The 27,483-nt window shown below is 33.1% G+C and overlaps 3 protein-coding genes across 3 annotated transcripts; all 3 read left to right on the forward strand.

The window, feature by feature from the left end:
• Positions 1-3,768: 3,768 nt before the first annotated feature.
• On the forward strand, positions 3,769-6,354 carry LOC107940088 (G-type lectin S-receptor-like serine/threonine-protein kinase LECRK3). The gene has a single exon (XM_041094895.1). The coding sequence runs from the start codon at positions 3,805-3,807 to the stop codon at positions 6,142-6,144; it is 2,340 nt and encodes a 779-aa protein (XP_040950829.1). The 5' UTR covers positions 3,769-3,804; the 3' UTR covers positions 6,145-6,354.
• A 4,882-nt stretch (positions 6,355-11,236) lies between these two features.
• On the forward strand, positions 11,237-14,022 carry LOC107940087 (G-type lectin S-receptor-like serine/threonine-protein kinase LECRK3). The gene has a single exon (XM_016873508.2). The coding sequence runs from the start codon at positions 11,431-11,433 to the stop codon at positions 13,795-13,797; it is 2,367 nt and encodes a 788-aa protein (XP_016728997.2). The 5' UTR covers positions 11,237-11,430; the 3' UTR covers positions 13,798-14,022.
• A 3,282-nt stretch (positions 14,023-17,304) lies between these two features.
• LOC107940096 (arabinosyltransferase RRA3) lies at positions 17,305-20,397 on the forward strand. Its single transcript, XM_016873523.2, has 2 exons — positions 17,305-17,768; positions 19,033-20,397. The coding sequence occupies exons 1-2, from the start codon at positions 17,598-17,600 to the stop codon at positions 20,146-20,148; spliced, it is 1,287 nt and encodes a 428-aa protein (XP_016729012.1). The 5' UTR covers positions 17,305-17,597; the 3' UTR covers positions 20,149-20,397.
• The last annotated feature ends 7,086 nt before the right edge of the window (positions 20,398-27,483 follow it).

Raw genomic sequence — 27,483 nt, forward strand, 5'->3', positions numbered from 1 at the left:
TGAATGTTTGGTAAGATTTATGTTTTATGCCTACGAACTTACTAAGTTTCTATAAGCTTACTTGAGTGTATTCAATGTCACTTGTAGATTGACGTGAAAATATACGGAGGATCGGATCAACACTGAGGATCACACTATCCAGATTATCTCCAGTAGCTTTTGTAAATTTCTTTTTTGATTTATATTGCATGTATATAGTTTGATGATTATATAAATGCCAAAACTTGTTTAATGAATATGTATTAAAGTAAAGTGTAACAGCTCGATTTCGATCCTATTCGGAATAGTGGTTTTGAAACCACAAATCCGAGTCAGAAAAATTTTTAAATATTATTTTCTGTGTCTATAATTCGTGAATTAATATTTCTAAAAATTTCGTGATTTAATTTTACTGTTTGTGTGCTTAATTTGATAAAAGGACTAAATCGCATAAAGTGTAAAAGTTCTATTTTACAAGCTAAAGGTGTCTAAAAGCTATAAAATATTAATTGGAGGTCCCTAATGTGCAACTAAGCCTTGTTTAGGGTGGTGGCCGGCCATAGGGACAAAGAAAAGATTTGGTCAATTGGTTAGGTAAAAATTTGGTGACTAAATTAATTTTTATCATAAAATAAAGAAAAGAATGATATCATCTTTTCTTCTCCACCTTCACCACCGAAAATTAGCAGCAAAATAGGGGTTTGAGAGCCAAAAATTTCGGAAAGCTTTTCTCCTTACAAGTAAGTGTTCTGATGACCATTCTTTGATAATTTTTGTACTTTTGGGAACCCTTGTAGCTTGAGCTAGCTAATGAGGGGACTATTTTGCAAAATGGTTGGAAGTCTAGGGTTTTGCCATGTGAGCCTTTATGTTGGTTGCTGCATTTTTATGGAAAAAAATGAGTCTTAGTTGTTAAATAAACAACTTTTGTGAAAGGTGTTATCATGAAAACACCTAAAAGGACCTTTTTGTAAAGGTTATAAAATAGGTGTTAAATATGTGAAATAAATAACATGTATAGTCTATACTACTTTTTGAAATATATTTTGAATGATGTATATATATACAATGAGCCATGCAAAAATGGCTTGTTTATTTTGATATGTATGGTTTCATGCTTGATTAAATAACATGGTTAATTGTTTGGATTGTGTTTCGAAAAAGGTTGAAATAGGGAACTAAAGTTATTTCATAATGATTAGCTATTGAGATGGCTAATTAAGAATATGTTTAGTGTTATGTATGCCTAAATGCTAGTTAATACAAAGAAATTATGAAAGAGTAAAAAAATTTGCAATGGAATAGTTTTTTTTTCTTGGACAGGAGTAGTGATGTGATTTTCAAAAATTCATGAGGATATTAGAAATGGAATTAGAGAGTGAATTAGGTATGGAATTAAATTTTATCGAGTCTATTTTCATATGAAAGAAACGGTATAGGCAAATGAATTTTATATTATGAGATATTTGAATTTTAGTGAGATAAGGTCAGAATGATTTTGTAATCCCCTTGCCTAACTTTGGAAAATTATTAAAAATTGTACAGAAAGAATTATGAGTTATAATTTATATTTCCTGATTCCTAAGTGCGTCTATTTTCAGTAGAAACAAGCGGAAGCACCATATAAAATCTGTACAATGAGATAATTAATTTTTAGTGACGAGAGATCAGAACTGTTGAACAGTGAAACATGGGAGATTTAACTAATAAACTGTATTAATTGGCCAACCCAAAAATTCTGAAAATTTTATGATAGTAAGACATATGAGTCTAGTTTTAGGGAAAATTTACGGATTTAAATTTCGATTTTTTTAACTCGAGTTATAATTAATTTAGTGACTACTGCGCAGTTGAACAGTTTTATTGTGAACAGTGAAATAAATTATTTTTAATTTGTTTAAGTATTTGGAAAATTTTTAATGTTCCCTGTTTGGACCCGAACAGTTTTCATTGCATGTTTTAGGGTCTCGAAGATCCTTTTTAGGGATATATTGATTGAACGTGAGTGAATTAATTTTAAAAGAAAATTTTTATGCTCCAATTTAGTAAGTTAAGTTAGGTAACGCTTCGTGCTCGATTTCGACAACGGTCTCGGGTAAGGGGTGTTACATAAAAAGTGATGAATATGCTAAATGGTATAATTATAATAGAAATATGATTTGGTATCAAATTGATTGAAATGGATTGGTTGGTTTGGATTGGTCTCAGTTTTAAAATTTTGCAGGGAATGTTGGATATTTATAAAAGGATTATATTGAGTTCATATAAAAAAAATTTGGGATTTTACAAAAAATTTCCTATGGTTTTGATTAAATTCTGGTTTGGTCCCAAAGTATGTTTTGGGCTTTGGAGAACCATCTAAAGGACGTCATTACATGTTTGAGTAAATGAATAGTAATTAATTCATAATAACGAGAAATTAATTCGGTAAACTCCGGTAATGCCTCGTACCCTATTCCGACGATGAATACGGGTAGGGGGTGTTACATGAACTTATGACCAAAGTTTTCAGAATCGGATCAAATTGATCAAATTGGTCTAATAACTTCCTTCGTTACATCTTAATCAAACATCATTTTTGTTTTTAAATTTAAATCTTGTTATAGGTTTTTATTATATATGTTTTTTTATACAATTCTAAAATTACCTATAGCCCTTTTTCAACTCTTAAATAGGAAAACTCGAATCTATATCTTTTTATACTGTAAATAATATTGATACAAATTGAGCTATTCAAATATACTTATCTATAAGAACCGAAGACTAGAAAAAAGGACTAGTAATAGTACAGTCAACCAAAGAAAAAGACGGTAGAAAAGTCCTTAATCGTGAAACTCAAGGCGTGTACTTTGTTAAATCTTTTATATACTTTTCTCTTCTTAGACCAAGAATTTTAACGACTTAAAAAGACTTAGAAAGTTCAAATTCTATTACTAGTCCTTGTAAATTATGGATTAATCCTTCTTTTATTTTTTATCAATTTTAGTCTTTATATTTTTCATATTTTAAAATTTCAGTCCTGACTTAAATTGCAGCCTTTACATCGACTAGGTAAAAATTCTGCTATTAGTCTTGCTTTATGCATAAGCGGTGGATTGAAATTCCAATCATGGTTAAAAACAACCGTCACTAAATCCAATAACTAAAAATGTGGCTTTTTTTGTTTGTATGAATATTACGTGAAAATAACAATCAGGCATAACGTTGCACATATAATAATATAATTGGCGCATAATATTTTAAAAACAGTAAAATATAACGATTATTGTTTGGCCAAGACTAGAATTTTAAAATTAAAAAAGTGAAGGTAAAAGCAAGGGTTAAATATTAAATTTATACACCCAATATTTAATTTAATACATGAGTATTGATTTAGTGCATTTATACACATGAAACTTGAATTGTGGTTTATATATATGAAACTTTGATTTTGATTCAATTGTATACATTTTAAAAAATAAATACATATAATTATTTTTATATTGGATTAATATAATGATTTGTGTATGTAATATATTAACATAAAATGATGCTAATTCGATAATGTTATTAGTGGTTCGTGAAAATTAATGAAATTAAATTTTCATGTATAAAATCACATAAAAATAATGTTCATGTATCAAATTGTACATTGCATCAAAATTCATGTATGATTTTAATATTTATCTCATCTAAAAAAAAGTTTAAGTACAAGGACTAAATCGATAATTTAGACTAATCCTCCTAATGCACTATCGACAAGGGATCGCATCTACTTTTTTTCCTTACAAGCACTGTAAAAAGAAAAAAAGAAAAAGAAAAACACAAGCTTTATCTTCCACTTTAATGGCGTTTCTTGTTGTTCTTCTTCTTTTAAATTTTGTATTTAATGCAACAAATGCTCAATCAACAAGCTCTATTATCAAACCAGGTTCTTCTCTTTCACCCATCAATAATTCATATTTGCTATCGCCGTCCGGCCAGTTCGCTTTCGGTTTCTACCGATACAAAAACGGCTACTCCGTAGGCATATGGTTCGAAAACATCCAGCAGAAAACAATTGTATGGACGGCTAACCGAGATGCCTTGCCGTTCCCTAGCAATGTCACATTGGTTTTAACCACCGAAGGTACCCTTATTGTTCGACCAAAGCAAGGTCAAGACGTACTCATTGCCGATGCTAGTAGTGATAACGTGTCACGGTTAGCAACTTCGGCCTCGATGCTCGATTCGGGTAACTTTGTTTCGTTGAATTCAAGTAGTGGGATCGTATGGAAGAGTTTTGATTTCCCGACCGATACCATTTTACCAGGACAACGTCTAGCGGTGACCGGTAAGCTCGTTTCGAGTGTTGCCGAGTCGGATCATAGTAGCGGAAAATTTCTAATTCTTATGCAAAGGGATGGGAATTTGGTTCAATACCCTGTTGGAGCAGTGGAACAGCTTGGTGCTGCTTATTGGGCTACTGATACATTTACTGCTGGATATGGTGTGAGCTTGAATCTTGATGGTGACGGTCACCTATATTTGTTAAATGATACCGGTTTCAACATCAAAAGTATTAATACGAACTACGTTAATGCCTCGGGTAAGTCCGTGTATCGTGCAACAATCGATACGGATGGTATATTTCGATTGTACTCACATAGTTCTAACCAATTTGATGATTGGTACACCGAATGGTCATCCTCTAATTATAGATGTGATCCTTTCGGTTTGTGCGGTGAGAATAGTTATTGTGTTATGATGGGTGGGGAACCCGTTTGTCAATGTCCTCTTCATTTCGATTTTATCAACGAGAAGCGACAGGAATTGGGTTGCCGAAAGAACTATAGTTTAGTTGCTTGTGACACAAGAAATGACCAAACTTTTGATTTTCTTGAGGTGAACGATGTGTCTTGGAAAAATGATGCGTATTTGAGTCTTTCGTTGAAGACAAAGAACAGTTGTAGGGACGAGTGCTATCGAGATTGTAGTTGCGAAGCCGCTGTCTTCGAGAACGAGTTGTGTAAAATGATGAAGTTGCCGTTACGGTTTGGGAGGAGAGTATTAAGTGGTCAAGTTACTACATTTTTAAAGATTGGAGGAGAACTTGCTGGTGTTGGGACAAGGAAAAGGAAAAGGAAGCTAAGAATGGATATGTTAATCATTAGTATTGCCATGGCATGCTTGACGCTTGGGTTTCTAGCTGTAGCAACGATCGGCGTTCGAAAGTATCGTGCTTATGTTCGAAAATACAAGCGTGATTTGCGTTTGGTAAACAATCGAGTTGCTGAAGATGTTTCCTTGAAATCATTTTCCCTCGAGGAACTTAAAGATGCAACCAACAATTTTGTGGACGTGATCGGTAAAGGAGCTTACGGGACGGTTTTCAAAGGGGTGATATTCGATGGCGAAAGAACAGTAGCAGTCAAGAGACTGGAAAAAGTGGTGGCCGAAGGTGAAAGAGATTTCCTGAATGAAATGAAAGCCATCGGGAAAACACATCACAAGAACCTCGTTCGATTGCTCGGTTATTGCTACGACGGTACTAATAGGCTTCTGGTTTACGAGTACATGAAAAACGGTTCTCTTGCAGATTTTCTTTTCAAATCGAGATTAAAGGTAAATTGGGAAGTAAGAGTCGAAATAGTATTGAGTATAGCGAGAGGAATTTGTTACTTGCATGAAGAATGCGAGACTCGGATTATCCATTGCGATATCAAACCGGAAAACATCCTAATGGACGACGAAGGGTACGCGAAAATTGCAGATTTCGGATTAGCCAAGCTATTGATGCCTAACCAATCTAGGACATACACCGAAATCCGAGGGACGAGGGGATACGTTGCCCCAGAGTGGCATCGAAACTTACCAATAACCGTGAAAGCCGATGTTTATAGCTTCGGAATAATGCTGTTCGAGATCATTTGTTGTAGAAGGAGTATGGAAACGGATGTTCCGGAAAACGAACAAGTTCTTGCATACTGGGCACATGATTGTTTCAAGGCTAATGAAGTGGAGAAGCTGGTGCAAAATGAATTTGTGGAGAAGAGTAAATTGGAGAAGATGGTTAAGGTCGGATTATGGTGCATCCAAGATGAAGCATCGTCTCGACCGTCGATGAAAAGGGTTATCTTGATGCTAGAAGGGACGGTTAATATACCCGATCCTCCACTCCTTAGCTCCTTTGTTAGTTCTCCTTAGATCATGTTTGTGGCACAAGTTAAGACTTTTAACTTTGCCAAGCGTAAAAACCATAGTGTCCATGCTTATATAGTTGTGAATTACACTGATGAATCACAGCAGGTATATACATATTTATATATGTATATATTATCAGCCTGATGAAATTTACAGTGTAATCAATAAATTTTTCTATAATATTAGAACAGAGGAAGATGTTTAGATTTTGAATCTTGAATTTATTTAATCCTTCTTAAGAGATAAGAATATATCTTCAGTTAATTCGGTTTTTATATATCAAGAATCTAATGAACCAACTAAACTAATAAAATTGAATTAACCAAACTGAGTTGAATGATATTATCTTCCTATTTACGGGTGAGGAAGATATTATAAATAATTCTAAGCATATTTTAAATTAATCATTGATCTTCGAAATATTCTAATTAAATCTTTAACCTATCAATATTGCTAAATTACGTTATTGCCTTTAATATATATTATTAACCCAAATCCAAACATAATTATTGAGTCAAGCTCGAGCTTAAGTACAAAAATTGACAAACAAGCTTAATCGAGCTTGAGTAGCTCGGTTTTATCTTGAATAGAGCTCGAGCTTAGAAATAGATGTTCAATCGAGCTAGAGGCAAGTATCGAGCTCTAAATTTCGAGTCAAGCTCACTGCTTGATTTCACCCAATGTCAAATCCCATTTTAGATCCAACATGAATCATAATTTTAAACATGTGGATCAAATTATAAATACATGTATTTATATGAACAATTTGGATCTAATTGTTAAAAACAGTGTAAATAATTTTATATTTGTATAAAATATCGTAAAATTTTTTGTTCGGAGAACAAATTAAATTAAAATATAATAAAACAAGTCAATTGGTAATTATTTGACCATGCACTTAAAATTCCATTTGTTTGCAATTCTTTTTCTTGGAATCTAATTTGTTTATGCTTACCAATAGCCTGACTCTTTGTGCATTTGTTTGCTGTCTGAATGTCAATTCATTTAGGCTGTTTTTGTGTATTTTTGTTCGGGTGTAAATGAGATACCGGTATTCGTAAATTATTTGAGTTCAATTTAAAAAAATTCGAATTGAATTCGGCAATTATCGAGTTTAGCTTGAGGTATCAATCGAGCTGAATTCAAGTTTAGTAATAATTTGTTCAATTATATTAATCAAATTAATTGAATCATGAACCAGGGGCGGCGTCGGGGGGTTGGCAAGGGCCTTGCCCCCCTAAAATGGGAAATTTTGACTTTTGACCCTTTACAATTTATAAAATTTTAAGTTAGTATAGGTAAAATTACACTTTGACACCCAAAATGACAAAATTTTGATTTAATCCTTTAGAATTATAAACATATGGACTATTAAAATGGAAAAAAATACATTTTAACTTTCATAAAAATATACAATTTAATTTCGACTCTTCTAAAAAAAAATTTCTAGCTTCATCCCTACTATAAATTAATAGTTTAACTGATCTGATTACAAATTCGATTTCGAAAATCTTCGTGTGGCATGTAAAGGTTCTCAAGGCATGAAACATGGATGAAAAATGACTTCCATGCATACTTTTGGGATTAATATGTATATATAATGAACTTAATTAGTGGGATATTTGTGCTTTGACTAATGTATATATTTTGTGTTTTGAACATACATATCTGCCTATGATTATTTTTAATGTATATGTTGTGTGGTTGGAATTGAATCGATTCGGTTGGTTAGATCGGAAATTGGTTTAAAATATTATTTTTAAAATTTTTAAAAAAATTATTTAAAAAAATGATTTTTATAGATATCTGATCACACTTAGTTAAAAAGATCATTAGTGTATAGTAATACTATGAATGAACCAATATTGAATATTGGTAACAATATCAGCAAAAGAACGTTCTTCTGTGTTTCCAGACATGCTGAGCTCCACATATTCTTGTAGGAGATCGATTCTGTAACAGATGGGATCAGTAAACGGGAATTCATTGAAATTTAATCTTTGTGAGATCATTAATATTGTACCAAATGTATTTTTAGAGTATACCGAATCAGTATAGCTATCCTTCCTCAGACACAACAACACAATTTCAAAAAGTGATAATTGCTTTTTTAATAAAAATCTTGTGTTTTAAAAGTTAAAATTATTCATATATTTTTAAATTATTAATCTAATTTGACCACCGATCAAGATAAGAAAACCTTAACGATTGGTATGGAGAACTACATTGTAACTATAATGGCTTTTTTAGAACGCCAATGCAATACAAACATCAATGGATGCACAGCATAAGTCAGCCAAACGTTGCTTTACACTACAATTAAGAGAAGAAAAAAAGGAGAGGGAAAAAAAAGGTTGTCTCGAGTTTGAACTTATGACCAAAATTTTCAGAATCGGATCAACGATCAAATTGGTCTAGTTATTAATTTTATTGGTTTGTATGATTTGATTAAATAAATTATTGAAAAATTTAAAATAAAAATAAAAATTCCTATTCAACCTGTGTTTTGCCTAGCTCAACCAATTTGTACCTATTCCTAGGTCAACCAGTCTAATAACATTTTTCCGGACCGGTGATCAATTGCTTAGGCTACTAGTTCGTTGGTCCAATCAATTCGATTAAATAAATCATTAAAGATAAAACAAAATAAATCCATTCAACCAGTTCAATTGGTTTTTTGCTTGGTATTACTAATCCGTACTGGTTCCCAATTCAACCAGTCTAATAAATTTCTTTCGATCGGTGGTCAAATTGTTCAATCCACTAGTTTACTGTCCACTCAATTCGATTAAATAAATAATAAAAATATTAAAAATAAATATCCGATTCAACCACCCAATTCAATCAATTTTTTATTCGATTTAACTGATCCATATCGATCCTCAAATCAACCAATCTAATAACTTCCTTCGTTACATCTTAATCAAACATCATTTTTGTTTTTAAATTTAAATCTCGTTATAGATTTTTATTATATCTAATTTTTTTATACAATTCTAAAATTACTTATAGCCCCTTTTCAACTCTTAAATAGGAAGACTCGAACTTATATCTTTTTGTACTGAAAATAATATCGATGCTATTCAAATATACTTGTCTATAAGAACCGAAGACTTGAAAAAAGGGCAGTAGGTTAATTGACAACAAATTAGTACCGTTGGTCAACCAAAGAAAAAGACGGTAGAAAAGTCCTTAATCGTGAACTCAAGGCGTGTATTTTGTAACGACTTAAAAAGACTTTGAAAGTTCAAATTCTATTATTAGTCCTTGTAAATTATGGATTTAATCCTTATTTTATTTTTTATTAATTTTAGTCCTTATATTTTTCGTATTTTAAAATTTCAGTCCTGACTTAAATTACAGCCTTTACATCGACTAGGTAAAAATTCTGCTATTAGTCTTGTTCTATGCATAAACAGTGGATTGAAATTCCAGTCATAGTTAAAAACAACTGTCACTAAATCCAATAACTAAAAATGTGGCTTTTTTTGTGTGTATGAATATTACGTGAATAACAATCAGGCATAACGTTGCACATATAATAATATAATTGGCGCAAAATATTTTAAAAACAGTAGAATATAACGATTATTGTTTGGCCAAGACTAGAATTTTAAAATTAAAAAAGTGAAGGTAAAAAACAAGGGTTAAATATTAAATTTATACACGAACTTTGATCCAATATGTAATTTAATACATGAGTATTGATTTAGTGTATTTATACACATGAAACTTGAATTGTGGTTTATATATATATATGAAACTTTGATTTTGATTCAATTGTATACATTTTAAAAACTGAATACATATAATTATTTTTATATTGGATTAATATAATTATTTGTGTATGTAATATATTAATATAAAATGATGCTAATTCGATAATGTTATTAGTGGTTCGTGAAAATAATCAAATTAAATTTTCATGTATAAAATCATAAAAAAATAATGTTCATGTATCAAATTGTACATTGCATCAAAATTCATGTATGATTTTAATATTTATCTCATCTAAAAAAAGTTTAAGTACAAGGACTAAATCGATAATTTAGACTAATCCTCCTAATGCACTATTGACAAGGGATCGCATTTACTGTTTTTCCTTACAAGCACTGCAAAAAAAAGAAAAGAAAAGAAAAGAAAAACACAAGCTCTATCTTCCACTTTAATGGCGTTTCTTGTTCTTCTTCTTTTAAATTTTGTATTTAATGCAACAAATGCTCAATCAACAAGCTCTATTATCAAACCAGGTTCTTCTCTTTCACCCATTAATAATTCATATTTGCTATCGCCGTCCGGCCAGTTCGCTTTCGGTTTCTACCGATACAAAAACGGCTACTCCGTAGGGATATGGTTCGAAAACATCCAGCAGAAAACAATTGTGTGGACGGCTAACCGAGATGGCTCGCCGTTCCCTAGCAATGTCACATTGGTTTTAACCACCGAAGGTACCCTTATTGTTCGACCAAAGCAAGGTCAAGACGTACTCATTGCGGATACATCGACTAGGTAAAAATTCTGCTATTAGTCTTGTTCTATGCATAAACTACAGTGGATTGAAATTCCAGTCATAGTTAAAAACAACTGTCACTAAATCCAATAACTAAAAATGTGGCTTTTTGTGTGTATGAATATAACATGAAAATAACAATCAGGCATAACGTTGCACATATAATAATATAATTGGCGCATAATATTTTAAAAACAGTAGAATATAACGATTATTGTTTGGCCAAAACTAGAATTTTAAAATTAAAAAAGTGAAGGTAAAAAACAAGGGTTAAATATTAAATTTATATACGAACTTTGATCCAATATGTAATTTAATACATGAGTATTGATTTAGTGCATTTATACACATGAAACTTGAATTGTGATTTATATATATATATATATGAAACTTTGATTTTGATTCAATTGTATACATTTTAAAAATGAATACATACAATTATTTTTATTTTGGATTAATAAATTATTTGTGTGTGTAATATACTAACATAAAATGATGCTAATTCGATAATGTTATTAGTGGTTCGTGAAAATTAATCAAATTAAATTTTCATGTATAAAATCACATAAAAATAATGTTCATGTATCAAATTGTACATTGCATCAAAATTCAGGTATGATTTTGATATTTATCTCATCTAAAAAAAAGTTTAAGTACAAGGACTAAATCGATAATTTAGACTAATCGTCCTAATGCACTATTAACACGGGATCGCATTTACTTTTTTTCCTTACAAGCACTGCAAAAAAAAAAAACCACAAGCTCTATCTTCCACTTTAATGGCGTTTCTTGTTCTTCTTCTTCTTTTAAATTTTGTATTTAATGCAACAAATGCTCAATCAACAAGCTCTATTATCAAACCAGGTTCTTCTCTTTCACCCATTAATAATTCATATTTGCTATCGCCGTCCGGCCAGTTCGCTTTCGGTTTCTACCCATACAAAAAAGGCTACTCCGTAGGCATATGGTTCGAAAACATCCAGCAGAAAACAATTGTATGGACGGCTAACCGAGAAGCCTCGCCGTTCCCTAGCGATGTCACATTGGTTTTAACCACCGAAGGTACCCTTATTGTTCGACCAAAGCAAGGTCAAGACGTACTCATTGCCGATACTAGTAGTGATGACGTGTCACAGTTAGCAACTTCGGCCTCGATACTCGATTCGGGTAACTTTGTTTTGTTGAATTCGAGTGGTGGGATCGTATGGAAGAGTTTTGATTTCCCGACTGATACCATTTTACCAGGACAACGTCTAGCGGTGACCGGTAAGCTCGTTTCGAGTGTTGCCGAGTCGGATCATGGTAGCGGAAAATTTCTAATTCTTATGCAAACTGATGGGAATTTGGTTCAATACCCTGTTGGAGCAGTGGAACTTGGTGCTGGTTATTGGGCTACTAGTACATTTAATGCTGGATATGGTGTGAGCTTGAATCTTGATGGTAATGGTCACCTATATTTGTTAAATGATACCGGGTTCAACATCAAAAGTATTAATACGAACTACGTTAATGCCTCGGGTAAGTCCATGTATCGTGCAACAATAGATACGGATGGTATATTTCGATTGTATTCACATAGTTCTGACCGATTTGATGATTGGTACACCGAATGGTCATCCTCTAATTATAGATGTGATCCTTTCGGCTTATGCGGTGAGAATAGTTATTGTGTTATGATAGATGGGGAACCCGTTTGCCGATGTCCTCCTCATTTCGATTTTATCAACAAGAAGCGACAGGAATTGGGTTGCCGAAAGAACTATAGTTTAGTTGCTTGTGACACAAGAAATGACCAAACTTTTGATTTTCTTGAGGTGAACGATGTGTCTTGGAAAGATGATGCGTATTTGAGTCTCTCGTCGAAGACAAAGAACAGTTGTAGGGACGAGTGTTATCGAGATTGTAGTTGCGAAGCCGCTGTCTTCGAGAACGAGTTGTGCAAAATGATGAAGTTGCCGTTACGGTTTGGGAGGAGAGTATTAAGTGGTCAAGTTACTACATTTTTAAAGATTGGAGGAGAACTTGCTGGTGTTGGGACAAGGAAAAGGAAAAGGAAGCTAAGAATGGATATGTTAATCATTAGTATTACCGTGGCATGCTTGACGCTTGGGTTTCTAGCTGTAGCAACGATCGGCGTTCGAAAGTATCGCGCTTATGTTCGAAAATACAAGCGTGTTTTGCGTTTGGTAAACAATCGAGTTGCTGAAGATGTTTCCTTGAAATCATTTTCCTTCGAGGAACTTAAAGATGCAACCAACAATTTTGTGGAGGTGATCGGTAAAGGAGCTTACGGGACGGTTTTCAAAGGGGTGATATTCGATGGCGAAAGAACAGTAGCCGTCAAGAGACTGGAAAAAGTGGTGGCCGAAGGTGAAAGCGATTTCCTGAATGAAATGAAAGCCATCGGGAAAACACATCACAAGAACCTCGTTCGATTGCTCGGTTATTGCTACGACGGGACTAATAGGCTTCTGGTTTACGAGTACATGGAAAACGGTTCTCTTGCAGATTTTCTTTTCAAATCGAGATTAAAGGTAAATTGGGAAGTAAGAGTCGAAATAGTATTGAGTATAGCGAGAGGAATTTGTTACTTGCATGAAGAATGCGAGACTCGGATTATCCATTGCGATATCAAACCCGAAAACATCCTAATGGACGACAAAGGGTACGCGAAAATTGCAGATTTCGGATTAGCCAAGCTGTTGATGCCTAACCAAACTGGGACATACACCGAAATCCGAGGGACGAGGGGATATTTTGCCCCAGAGTGGCTTCGAAACTTACCAATAACCGTGAAAGCCGATGTTTATAGCTTCGGAATCATGCTGTTCGAGATCATTTGTTGTAGAAGGAGTGTGAAAGCGGATGTTCCGGAAAACGAACAAGTTCTTGCTTTCTGGGTGAATGATTGTTTCAAGGCTAATGAAGTGGAGAAGCTGGTGCAAAATGAATTTGTGGAGAAGAGTAAATTGGAGAAGATGGTTAAGGTCGGATTATGGTGCACCCAAGATGAAGCATCGTCTCGACCGTCGATGAAAAGGGTTATCTTGATGCTAGAAGGGACGGTTAATATACCCGATCCTCCACTCCTTAGCTCCTTTGTTAGTTCTCCTCCACGCCTTAGCTCCTTTGTTACTTCTCCTTAGATCATGTTTGTGCCACGAGTCAAGACTTTAACTTTGCCAAGCGTAACAAACATAATGTCCATGCTTATATAGATGTGAATTACACTAATGAATCACGGCAGGTATATACATATTTATATATGTATATATTATCAGCCTGATGAAATTTACAGTGTAATCAAGAAATTTTTTTATAATACTAAAATAGAGGAAGATGTTTAGATTTTGAATCTTGAATTTATTGAATCTTTCTTAAGAGGTAAGAATATATTTTTAGTTAATTCGGTTTTTATATATCAAGAATCTAATGAACTAACTAAACTAATAAAATTGAATTAACCAAAATGAGTTGAATGATATTTTTTTTGAAAATTTATTTATAAAATTAATTAATTAATTAACTAAGATGGGTTGGGTTGGGTTGGGTTGGGTTGGGTTGGGTTCTATTGGGTAGGGTAGGCTTGTTTTATAGTTGGGCAATTTAATTGGGTAAGGTTATTTACCAAAATTAATTAATTGGGTTATTTTATATTTCACTATTTTTTATAATTAATTAATTAATTAATTATGTGGTTGGAGTTATTTTATATTTGAGTAATTTAATTGGGCTGATTTATTTTATATTTTGGTTGGCTCACATATGTATAGATTTATTTATGAGTAGGACCGATTTAAAAAGTGAGAGGGTTTGAGAAAAATATAAGTTAAAAAAAATAGGTTTTAGCAAAAATATAAGGCCTATTTAAAAAACGGGTCAAGTCTCGGATAAAATTTTTTAATCCATTTAGAAAATGGACTGCTATTTTCCCACTGTTTCGCTATTATGTTGGTACTATTTTATTGTTATTATTTGGATATTCTATAACTTTTGTTTTATTGTTAATTTTGCTATTATTGTAGAGACATTTGTTTGTTAAGTTATATCCATCTTAGTGTTATTTAAGTATAACTAATTTAATTTAATTTAATTTAATTTCAATTTGTTGGGAAATATTTATCTTAATGTTTTTAGTTTTTTTATATATTATATTTTTTTATAATTTTTTATATAAAAAATATAAAATTTTTAATAATGGTGGGCAGGGCCAGACTCAGGTTTCAACATTTTTATCCGGGTTAAGCTTGAACAAAATTTTAAGCTCATATTTTGCGTCGGACCTGAACCTATCAAGTAAGCCTAAAAGTTTTGTTAGTCTTCGGCTTAACCCATAGACACGTCTACATATGTATAATTGAGTTTTTTTTTTTTATTTCAACTTTTTGAATATTGGTTAGATAAATATATTGAGTTGAATTTAATGCTTAATCGATTTATCGATTTAGATATTCATAATTGATAACCAATTCAATAAATTCGGTTTAATTGATATCTTACACACTTCTTTCAGAAAATGTTTACATGAACCAAGTTAAATTCAAGTTCAGTAACATAATTTTACAAATAATTTATCTCGAACTTATATTACTTAAATTTCAATACGAATATCAAATATGAGTATCAATCAGATACGAATATGATTGAAATTTTCAAATAAAAATTCATATAAAATTTTCATAAATGTTAGTAAGCGAGATGATGCTCTGCATGTTCAAATCACAACCATTTCTGTAAATATTATTAAATGCAATTTTTTTTTGTCAAAGAAAAACAAGACAAAACAAAACTGTCGTAAGTCTTTGTTTCTTTATTGCTTTATTAATGTCATAAAATAAGTCCTATCTAGCAATAGGCATCGGCCTAACTTGCAATTACTATTATCATGGTTTTATTCGTAAATTAGCCCTTAACCTATACTATAATTTTTAAATTAATCCTTAACGTTTCTTTTGGTAAGAAATGATCCCTTAACTATCAATTTTTATCATATTTATTTTGGAATAAAACCATGACCTCCAATAAAACTTTGCCATGTGTCATGTTGTTATTGGTTGATATCAATTTTGAGGTAAATTGAGATAAATTGATAGTTTAGGGTCTACTTCTTACTAAAAAAAATTTATGAAGCAATCTGAAAATTAAAATATAATTTAGGGTTCAATTTACTAATAAAACATGACTAAAATAAAGATAAGCTGATAATTTGTTAGAATAAGCTAATAAACAAGCTTTTGAATTTTACAATTTTATTTAAATAAGCTCTAATATCTTTGGTTAAAATATTCCATCGGTCTCTCTACTCTTTTCAAATTTGAAATTTGGTCATTATACTTTTATTTTTATGAATTTAATCTCGCTACTTTTTAGAATTCAAAATTCAGGTCTAATTGTTAACACAATTAAAACTTTTTCGTTAAATTTATTGGTGTGACATTTTGAAATTAAAAAAGAAAACTTATTTAGTAGCCATGCGACTACAAAAATAATGTTACAATGAACTTTAATTTAATAAAATAAATTTTTTAAAAATTTTAAAAAATAGAGTAATTAAATTACTAAAAATAAAAATATAAAAATTAAATTCTAAATTTAAAAAGGTACAGGACTTAAAACTAGAGGTGCTCACGGGCCGGGCGCCCCGGACTGATGGCCCGCCCGAAATACGGGAGGGTTTGGGTAAAAATATAGACCCGAAATATGGGCTTGGGTAAAAAAATGAGGCCCGATTTAAAAACGGTCCGGGCCTCGGGCACCACTTTTTTGGCCCCGGGCCCGGGCCGGCCCGAATATAATAAATATATTTATTTTTTTAATTTTTAAATTTTAAAATACTTTTAAAATACTTTTTTTAAATTTTTTTAATTTTAAAATATTTTTTTTAATTTTTAAAATAATTTTTTGTATTTATTTTAAAAAAGGGCCGCGCCGGGCCGGGCTTGGGAAAAATTTTAAGCCCATATTTCGGGCCGGGCCGAAATTTTTTATGAACCCAGCCCGGCCCATGAACACCTCTACTTAAAACATATTTTAACTAATATTTTTTTATAAATAAACTTGTTGACTGGGCAAGTAACTTGTTTGTACTAAGTCAAGCTTGGCCAAACTTTTATTCATTTTGGACTGATATGATCCAAATAATAAAAATATTTTTATTTAAATTTAATTATAAAATTTATTTATATATAAACTTAATTTTTAATATAGTATTTTTTTTTGAATAATTTCATTATAGATTCGGATCATGTTTGCTCTTTTTTGACATAATGTTTAAAACTACCAATCATCCATTCTCAACTCATACATAGGAGGATAATGCGCTTCAACGTACTCAAACTCACGCCCTACATTGACAATAATACTTATGCCGATTGAACTAAGACTCAATCTGCCAATAATGTAGTATTATATCAACAATGTTAGAGCAAAATTCAGGCATCAGATTAGAATTTTGGTTAAAGGTAAAATAATCCAATTGTAGTAATTATCGTATTAATATTTTAGCCAATTTGTTTATTTGGAAATTTTGGATCTAAGATAATCCAATCCCACTCGGCACGCTAATACAGTACCAAAGTCAACGAATCATTTGTAGCCGTCCGATCATTTCCTTGTACCTAACAATTTTAAGTTTTATCAAAGATCAAGGATCTAAATTCCATCTTTTACAATGGTCGCGAAAGCACCAAATCTAACCTCATCAATGTTCTTTGCTAAAAAACCAAAAAATATATATATTTAAAAAAAAAATTCAACTTCTCAGCAACGACTAAGCTTATTTGTGTATCTCTCTGAATAAAAATTAAATAAATCCCCAAAAAAATTAAAAATAAAACCCAGAAAAATAGTAGCTTAAATTCGTCAACTTTGCTGTAGATTTTAAGCAAAGACCCATTTTTCTTCTTCATCTCTCTGTTTTCGCCGTTCTGTTTCAGTATTGGGACCAATGGCGGTTGGTCGTAGGGACAAAGCGGCGTCGTTTCGTGTATCCCGAATCGTCGTAGCCATTGTGATCGGAGTTCTCCTCGGCTGTGTCATCGCTTTCCTTTTCCCTTACGGCCTCTTCAATCCCGCCGCCTCAGTTCAAAATCGTCGAATCGGGAAAACGAATTTCCAGGTTTTTTATAAACCCTCCCTTTTAAATTTCGTTTTAAATTGTTCATTTTCTTGGAATTTTATCGATTAATGTTTGATGTTTAGATGGTTAATGAGTTAGTGTATCAATGGGGCTGAGTTGACTTTCAGATCAATGAGTGTTCTTAACTGTGTTGACTCGTTCTAGAGTGGGAAAAAGGATTTGATTTTAAGATCTGGGTTTTCAATGAAAAACCAAATGATTTGAATTAACTTGATCTCTTAGTAGGAATTTTACTTAGCATCTATGTTGATCGGACTTGGGTATAGGTGTCCAATACAGTAGTGTCGGACACGAGTTTAGAGGTCATATCTCTATATCCGTATGTCGAACATAGGTACTACAAGAAAAATGAAGAGTCTGAGCATCATAGCTTAGCATGAACTAAAACTAGGTAATGGCAGTGATAAAATCTTGATCTCTTAGTTGGAATTTTACTTAGCACCTATGTTACTCCGATTTGGGTGTAGTTGTCCAATACTGGTAGTGTCTGATATGAGTTTAGAGGTTGTATCTCTGTATTTGTGTGTCGGACATGAGGGTCAGACACAGATACTTCAAGAAAAATGAAGAGTCCGAGCATCATAGTTTAGCACGAACCAAAACTAGGTAATGGTAGTGATAAAATCGTGTTTTCTTATTTGGAAATTTACTTAGCACCTGTATTACTCGGATTTGGGTGTAGTTGTCTGATACTAATAGTGTCGGACACGAGTTTAGAGGTTGTATCTCTGTATTACAGTGTTGGACATGAGTGTCAGGCACAGATACTTAAAGAAAAATGAAGAGTTCGAGCATCATAGCTTAGGACAAACTAAAACTATGTAATGGTAGTGATAAAGTCTTGGAACATAGTTGATGGCTTACATTTCCATTGGTTATGGTAAGCCTAATATCCTTTAGGCTTTAGCCTTGGTTTTTTTTGTTTGATATTTTTGTCTTGATTGAGCTTAGTTTGGCCAACCTTTTGTTACATAAAAATGTCTAATGCGAATTACTAGCTTTGAGATATAAGTTTATAGTATGCATTTGTGTCAACCGAGCCCGTGTTGTAATGGAAAATAATTCTGTTGAATGGAATCTTGGTTGACATCAGGTCCCGGTTTGATCCTTGAACACACCTTAACCCCCTCATTCTTAATGGGATGTCCGAACATTGAAAATTTAGTCATGTTTTTTTCCTTTTTATTAATTGTTTGATGGGGGTATGGTTTTGCCTTTTTTCTTTGTCCTGGCTATTTTTTAGATTGGTTCTTCGTCATGTGAATCCTCGGAGCGGAGTAAGATGCTGAAGTCTGAAATCGTATCCCTATCAGAGAAGAACTCCGAATTAAAGATGCAAGTCAGGGATTTGACGGAAAGGCTGCAACTGGCCGAACAAGGAAAAGATCAAGCTCAGAAGCAGTTTTTGGTGTTGGGTGAGCAGCATAAAGCTGGACCTTTCGGTACTGTCAAAGCTTTACGAACTAACCCAACTGTTGTTCCCGACGATTCCGTGAACCCAAGGTTGGCTAAGATCTTGGAGAAAGTAGCTGTTCGGAAAGAGCTTATAGTTGCACTCGCCAATTCGAATGTGAAAGAGATGTTGGAGGTTTGGTTTTCTAGCATCAAGAGAGTCGGTATACCTAATTACCTAGTTATAGCTTTAGATGACCACATTGAAGAGTTCTGCAAATCGAATGATGTCCCGGTGTACAAGAGGGATCCAGATTCGGGTATTGATGCCGTTGGGAGATCAGGAGGCAATCATGCTGTCTCTGGATTGAAGTTCCGGATTTTAAGGGAGTTTTTGCAACTGGGTTATAGCGTCCTTCTCTCGGATGTTGATATAATATACTTACAAAACCCATTCAACCATCTTTACCGGGATTCTGACGTAGAGTCCATGACTGATGGTCACAACAATATGACTGCTTATGGATATAACGATGTCTTCGATGAACCTGCGATGGGTTGGGCACGTTATGCTCATACAATGAGAATATGGGTATACAACTCTGGTTTCTTCTTTATAAGACCTACAATCCCTTCAATCGAGCTTTTGGACCGTGTAGCTGATCGGCTAGCTAAACAACCAAACTCATGGGACCAAGCCGTTTTTAATGAGGAACTCTTTTTCCCATCACATCCGGGCTACGAGGGACTACACGCCGCTAAGAGAACCATGGATTTCTACATGTTCATGAACAGCAAGGTCCTATTTAAAACAGTAAGGAAAGATGCTAAACTCAAGAAGTTAAAACCCGTAATCGTTCACGTAAATTACCACCCGGATAAGCTTCGAAGAATGAAAGCAGTGGTAGAATTCTTCGTTAACGGCAAGCAAGATGCATTGGATCCATACCCAGATGGCTCTGAGTGAGATAGCAACAACACCATCAAGGATCTCATCTCGACCTACGGATGATGGATGGACTCTCCGGTTCTCGCTCGTACCAAAAGCTACATGATTATGGGTATGTAATTCTGATATTATCTTACGAGAAGAGTGTCTGAACATCTTTCTTTACTCACTTTCTTTTTAACTTAAAGCTTTGTATTACTTGCTGTAACTTTTTTTGTCAAACTTTACAAGCAGTTTAATTAGTACACTTGTGCTATATTATGCAAACTAAGGTTTTGGTTGTTTTTTTTTTCCATTATAATTTGTTTGCTGCATTGTCTTGTCTGCATATTGTATTGCCTGTTTAGTTTAGTTTTTTTTTTCCTCAAGACTGTTTGTGATGCGGTCGTTGAAAGCACCAAAAATATCCTATCCCTAATAAATAATAAAAAGAATAGTAAAAGGGAAGTAGGGTCAAATCCTCAGGGACTGGACTTGCAAAATATCTTGTTTCGTGATATCCCAGGCAGAGTCTTGCCCAAGACAACCTGCGTTCCTAAAAAAAATAAAAACAATAGAAGAATTAAATTGTTGGATCTAGAAACGAAAAATAAAATAAAAACAGAATTAAGAATATTGAATTGAAAATTAGAAAAAAAATAAAAAATAGAGTTGAGAGAAAGAAAATTCTTATGGGAGATTCTAGCATCCAGTTGTCTCGTTCCGCCTTGGGTTAAATCCTCGGCTTTTAGATGATCCTTCCTAAACCGAATAAGCCAGTTATAGTGGAAGAGGACGCCTACGACCACCAGCTCCAATGATTTAGACTTACAATTTGGTGGAACCTGACTCTAGCCAACAATCGCTTCTGTGGGATCGTCTTATGCTAGATCAACGCTTCTCAATGGCGAATCCCACGCCATTTTGTCTCTTGGGCTCGCCAACCTCTGACGCAGTAAGCTAACGAACCGACTGTGCAACCTTCCCAAAACATACAAAGCGGCCGCCTTTGCATACGTTGAAAAGCTTACTTCTTAAGGGACATGGACGGAAGCGTCAGCCCCATAGTGCGGAGAAACGATGAATACTCGTTGAGAAGGCTAAGTACGGATTCTAAGCCTCAATAACCCTTTTGGGGATTTTTGACAACCTTCGGCTAGATGGGTTTAGTGGCTCATGGTTGTGGTAGAAAAGAAAATAAATAAAATAAAATAAAAATAAAGATTTTATTGAAAAGAAATATGAAAAGAACAAAAGCCTAGACTTTTGGGGAGAGAGTGTTTACAGAAAAAGAAAAGATGGGCCCCCTTTTGAGTCACTTCACCCCCTATTTATAGTGCTAGGGGAAATATTCTAATTCTACTTAAATTCCTAAAAGATAAATACATTTAATTGAAGATAAATAAAGATAAAATAAAATCCTAAAAATAATCCTTAATAATTATCTCAATATTAATTATCCTAATATAATCAAAATAGAGTTTAATAAAATAAAATCTCTTCTTTTTGCATTTCAACCCTTGTGTCCTCCATGCTTGCACTTTTGGCACCAACTTTTCCTTGTGTCGCACATTGGCCCATTTTATCTCTAAATTCACGCTTTTGGCCCTTAATTTCACTTTTGCCTCAAATTTAGTCCCTATGAGATAAAAGATCATAAATAGCTCAAATTAGCAGGATCATACTCAGAATAAATACATAATTAATACATAAAAATACGTTATTCTAGAGTGTTATCAAATCCCCCCTACTTAGCCCATGCTTTCCCTCAAGTATGGTTCTTATCTACTGTGAAAGTTAGATTCTGCCATAAAAGAAATACAACTCCAAAATTTTATAAAAATCAGTCAAAAATGCATATGAAAAATAAAGAGAACCCTAAGCTTGCTTTAAGTAAAACAGAAAAAGTTTTTCACTTAATACACACAAAAATTAGAATCAACTTGAATTATTTAATGAAAATTAGGTAATTTACCAAACCTACCAAGACACCCTATTTGTTTCCTCCTTTAGTCCCCAAATTATTTTTTTCTTTCTTTTTTTTTTGTTTTTTTGTTTTTGTTTTTTTTTTTATGCTTTAGGAATATACTGAACCTTTTGACACGAAGAGAGATGACAGCCAAGCACCCCACCCCGGTTACTCAGCCCAGCAAACTCCTAATTTATTATAATTTTTCTTAAGAGCACATCAAACCTTTTGACGCGAAGAAAGATGACAGCCAAGCACCCCACCCCGGTTAATCAGCCCAACATGTTCTTAAAAATTAATTCCGGTTAGCGGAGTTTTACCTAACACGTCACACAACCTTTTGACGCGAAATAGGATGACAACCCAAGCACCCTACTCCGGTTACTCAATCAGTCACGTTTTTAAGCTGCACTCATAACCACGGAACATTAAATGACATTAATAATAATTTTTTTTATGAGGACTTTAGAGAAAATAATAATAATAATCAAGTGTCAAAAATAAGTTTCAGTAATTACCTTAATAGTCATCAACATATTTTAGCATGCAAACATATTAAGTGTTCACTTTGTATTTAAACTTGATCAATTTTACGAAAAGCAAGATAAAGTTAACTTTATGAATCACAATTATTTTTACTCTAATAAAAATAAAACAGTGGAGATGGCATCAATTATGAAAAATTCGTAATTTTCTCAGAAAACAAGAATCATGCTTGTAGGTCAAACAGTAGGCAATTCTTGGTAAAAATCTTGGGCATGAAAAGAGGCAGGAGATGGACAAAATAAAGCCTCAAGCAGCAACACCAGCCAAAAATAATCACAGCAACAGCAACAATAACCAAAATCACAGCAGAAAATGATAGTAATAACGAAGAGTACCTCCCCCCTACTGAAAGCACATTGTCCTCAATGTGGACGAAAAGAAATAAATAGGTAGAAAAGTTTAGAAAAACTCCCCGTATGATCACAAATGCTAGCAATGAGCTTGGTCAGTTGCTGGCCAAAGGTTTCAAGTCAGGCCTTAATGCGCTTTAAGTGTTGCTTAGCTGTTTGCTTCATTTTTTTTCTAAGCAAAAGAAGAAAAATTGATTAATATCCAAATAAGTAATAAATAATAAAATAAAGTAATAAATAAAGTAAAGAAAAATAATAATAATAAAATAATAATAAAAATTGGGTTGCCTCCCAACAAGCGCTTGTTTAACGTCGTTAGCTCGACGCCGTTATTGGTTCTATGGTGGTTCCAAATGGATTTCCTCAACTGTGTGGGCTTGAAAATTCTCATAAAATGGCTTCAACCGCTGGCCATTGACTACGAACTGCTTTCCAGATTCTTCACTCTCTATTTCACCCGCTCCATGTGTGAACACTTTAGTAACAATGAAAGGTCCTTGCCATCGTGATCGAAGCTTACCTGGGAATAACTTTAACACGGAGTTATAAAGTAAAAATTTTTGTCCTACCAAAAAACGCTTCTGAGCTATTCTCTTATCGTGAAATAACTCTGTTTTGTCTTTATAAATGTAAGCATTCTCGTATGCATCATTGTGAATTTCTTCTAACTCTTGGATGTCTAATTTCCTTGCCTTTCCTGCAGGTTCTAACTCCAACTCTGGTGCCTGTATAACAGAAGGTAACCATTTAATATTTGGAGATAATAACTCATTAACAAATTCAATTTCATTAAGTTCATAATTATCTCCATAAATTGGCTCAAAATTCTCTTCCACCAAAGAGTCAATTATGTCGATACGATTTACGCTCATTATTTCGCTTGGATGGCTAATGGCGTTGTAGACATTAAACTTTACGATCTCCCCATCAAACTCCATCGTGAGAGTTCCACTTCGAACATCAATTTTAGTATTTGCTGTACTAAGGAACGGTCGACCTAGCAGGAGATCTGAAGATCCAGGAGTGTTATCCTCCTCCATTTTGATCACATAAAAATCTGCAGGGAAAATAAGCTCGTTAACTTTTACCAGAACATCCTCAAGGACTCCTTCTGGATGCACAACAGACCTGTACGCTAATTGGATGATAACACCTGTTTTTGTCAAAAAACCTGCGTTAAGTGATTCATAAACAGAATATGGCATTACATTTAGAGCACGTTTGGTTCGCTGTATTGGATTAGAGCTGTATTGGATTAGAGGTGTAATGGATTAGAGGTGTAATGGAATAGAGGTGTAATAGCAAATCAACTGTTTGGTTGAATGTAATGGAATAGAGGCGTAATAGTAATCTTGTGTTTGGTTGAATGGAATAGAGGTGTAATAGCATAATGGAAAAAACTAAAATGACTAGAATACCCTTACCATAAATTTGTTTTGGTAAATGATTATTGTTATTGTTATTTAAATTTTAATAAGATTATTAATATCAATAATAAATAATTTAATCATATTTAAACATAATTATTATTAAATATATTATAATTAAAATATATAATTTAATAAAATTCTTAATAATCAATATTCTTATATGAATTTACTCAAATCATAATATATGATACTATAAAATATAAATTAATATAATTATTATTAAATATATTATAATTAAAATATATAATTTAATAATATTATTAATAATCAATATTCTTATATGAATTTACTCAAATCATAATATATGACTGTTATTGCTTGTGATATTCTTATATAAGAATAATTAATATTCTTATATATTATTCATGTCTGAATATAATGCTCTCATACAAAATTTTTCAATTCATAATTGTTCTACAATTTGAAAAATGAATCTTTTTAGATACTTAATTCAGGGCAATGTTAGAAAAGCAAATATCAATTCCCATCATCATGTCAAACCTTTAGGTTGAACAAAAGAGTAAAAAGGGCACTGCAGCTTTAAGATTTGAATTAACAATACAACTCTGATTCACTTTAGCAGTCATTCCTCCCTAAAAACACAGATATGAATGATCAGTCTTAAAAAGAACAACAGCTCAATTTTACTAGATAGAGATTTGCATTCATCAAAATCCATACAGGTCTGGCAACAAAATACCCCTCCCCTACTACTGTCTCATAAAAGGAAAGAGAATAAAAACACCACCTTAGAGTTCCAGAGTAATAATATAACACTGTATAGCTGACATATTTCATAACGTTTTCATCTAAATTACATGTCCAAGGACCATGACATAAACAAATGCCTGGACCATGCTTTACACTGAATAACACGATCGCCCAAATAAGTAGCATTTGATTTCAGTAACTAATGAACACATACAACAGGTACTTCGAGTGCAAAGTTCATGAATTTCTTCATAAGTCCACATCTGCCATTATCACACTTTGTCAGTAGTCAGTTGCCGGTATTGCCATTTCGAATTGCACGACGAAACTCAGCTAAGAAATCCATCTGTGAGCCAGATGAAGGCCCAGTATTGTTTGCTGGGGACATCATCTGAGGAAAAGCAAGTCAAATGCATAAGGAATGGGGACCGTGAGAAGAAGAAGAGGTGAAGGATGAAAGAATACCTGATGGGGAAGTCTGAAATTCCTCCAGGCTGAATCACTAATTCCAGAGTATAGAACTGGTCTTTTTGAAACAAGGAAAACCACAGTAAAAGGAAACAACCATTATGGAAGAAAATATCCATCAATAAACAAGAATGGAAACAAGGTCAGACATAAGGAGAAATAGGAGAAACAAAAAATAGAAATAAAAAACGACATGACAAAGGATGCCCAATATGACACTCCCAAGATCCTCTAAACAACAGGCAGCAAACACAGAACTGCTTGCAACCACAAACTAAAAGAACAAAGATAAGCATATTATGCGAGCAAAAAGAAAAAAAAAGAAGCAAAATATGCTATAGCCTATAGGTACATTTCGACATAAAACTTGCTGCCATACTAAAATCCATATCAAATTAAATAACCTACAATTTAAACAATGACTTTGCTCTAATACTGGGAAATCACATCAATGCATATCAAGATACACACTAAATATACAAGAAGGAAGACATCTGATATTGAAATACCATCAATCTGCAAAGATGATCTCTTTACAATAAAGTCTCTATAGCTATTCATACAAGAATATGTATAACAGCTTCGACTAACAGCTACTATTAACTCCTTAGCAGACTATAATGGATAGCAAATAGTTACAATTGAACCAATTGTATAACACTCCACTTGAAGAAGTGCTAAGCCTTGCAGATACCTATCTCCACCAACCACGGGGCTTGCATTCCATTTGTAACATCATATTCGGAAAATGCTAATTCACAAGCTTGCATGAGTAGTGGTTTCTTCATAACATGAGCTACCCCGAATAAAGACTGCCAGGAAGAACACAAAATAGTACAATGAGCCATCTACGAATGAAAAAATTGCTTGAGTTGTCTTTTGGACCAAAATTAAGGTGAATTATCATAACAGAGAGAATTTGGATGCTTATGCAAGCTAGTAGTGATCAACCGAAGGTAATATAATAGCAGCATTATGAGTAATGACAATGTTACCATGGTCATGGCCGGTTAGCAACACACTGTACGTAAAGCTAAAATTAAGATAAAAATAAACAGAAGCACGAAAATTCTAGGGAGGTAAAACTGCAGCTTACCTGCTTGAATGTAATTGATGCATAAAAATAAACCGAAGGAAATCATGAAGTTTAACACAGCCACTGCACGAAGAGATCATTAAAAACTATTAAAAGAGAATGGAATAGCTGCAAATGATTTTCTTAAAGGAAAGTAAACAATAATGTTGAACAATTCAGAATATAACAGATGTGCAACAAATGATAAAAAATAAAATATACTATGCTGAACAATTGTATGGAATTCTCACTTGTATAAACTCAAACATATCAAATATATATATGTAAGTAGTAATCAAAACTTACCCTCCAAACAAGAAAAAACCTAGAAGTATATAAGCTTCATTACATGTTACCTTGGTAGAGCGAAGGATGACTCTAGTTGATGCTCAAGCTTCTTTGAGTTCAATAGACCCAAGTCTAATAAACGCGAAGATTCTTGTTGAATCCAAGGACCAAACCAGATTGCACATAAAATTGCTCTTATTCAAATACTTTTAGTAATTACAATCATGGAGTAAGTTGAGTATACACTTCTAAAAGGACTAATAGCCTATCAAACTAATATGGAAGTCCAAAGCTATGGTATGGTTGTAAGACTAAACACTTCTGAGTTCATTGCAGTTCCTCATATCTAGCTTTCAGTTTTAGGTACTCCCTGTAGCTGCTCTGTGACAACAAAGATTAAGAATCATATGTTTTAGATTTTTAATCAGAATTTTTACGACAATCTATCAAACAGTCTGGGGTGTGGACATATGCTGTAACTCGTGATCAAAGAAATTAAAGTCACTGGCCATAGTAGTACTGGCATATACACACAAA

The sequence above is a fragment of the Gossypium hirsutum genome, chromosome D06 (genome assembly GCF_007990345.1).
Source record: "Gossypium hirsutum isolate 1008001.06 chromosome D06, Gossypium_hirsutum_v2.1, whole genome shotgun sequence".
In the NCBI taxonomy this organism is placed as follows: Eukaryota; Viridiplantae; Streptophyta; class Magnoliopsida; order Malvales; family Malvaceae; genus Gossypium; species Gossypium hirsutum.

Excerpts from the sequence above, each read along its gene's own strand:
- LOC107940096 (XM_016873523.2), top strand. The coding sequence starts at position 17,598 with ATGGCGGTTGGTCGTAGGGACAAAGCGGCGTCGTTTCGTGTATCCCGA. Across the intron at positions 17,769-19,032 it reads TCGGGAAAACGAATTTCCAG|ATTGGTTCTTCGTCATGTGA; the intron begins GTTTTTTATAAA and ends GCTATTTTTTAG.
- LOC107940088 (XM_041094895.1), top strand. The coding sequence starts at position 3,805 with ATGGCGTTTCTTGTTGTTCTTCTTCTTTTAAATTTTGTATTTAATGCA.
- LOC107940087 (XM_016873508.2), top strand. The coding sequence starts at position 11,431 with ATGGCGTTTCTTGTTCTTCTTCTTCTTTTAAATTTTGTATTTAATGCA.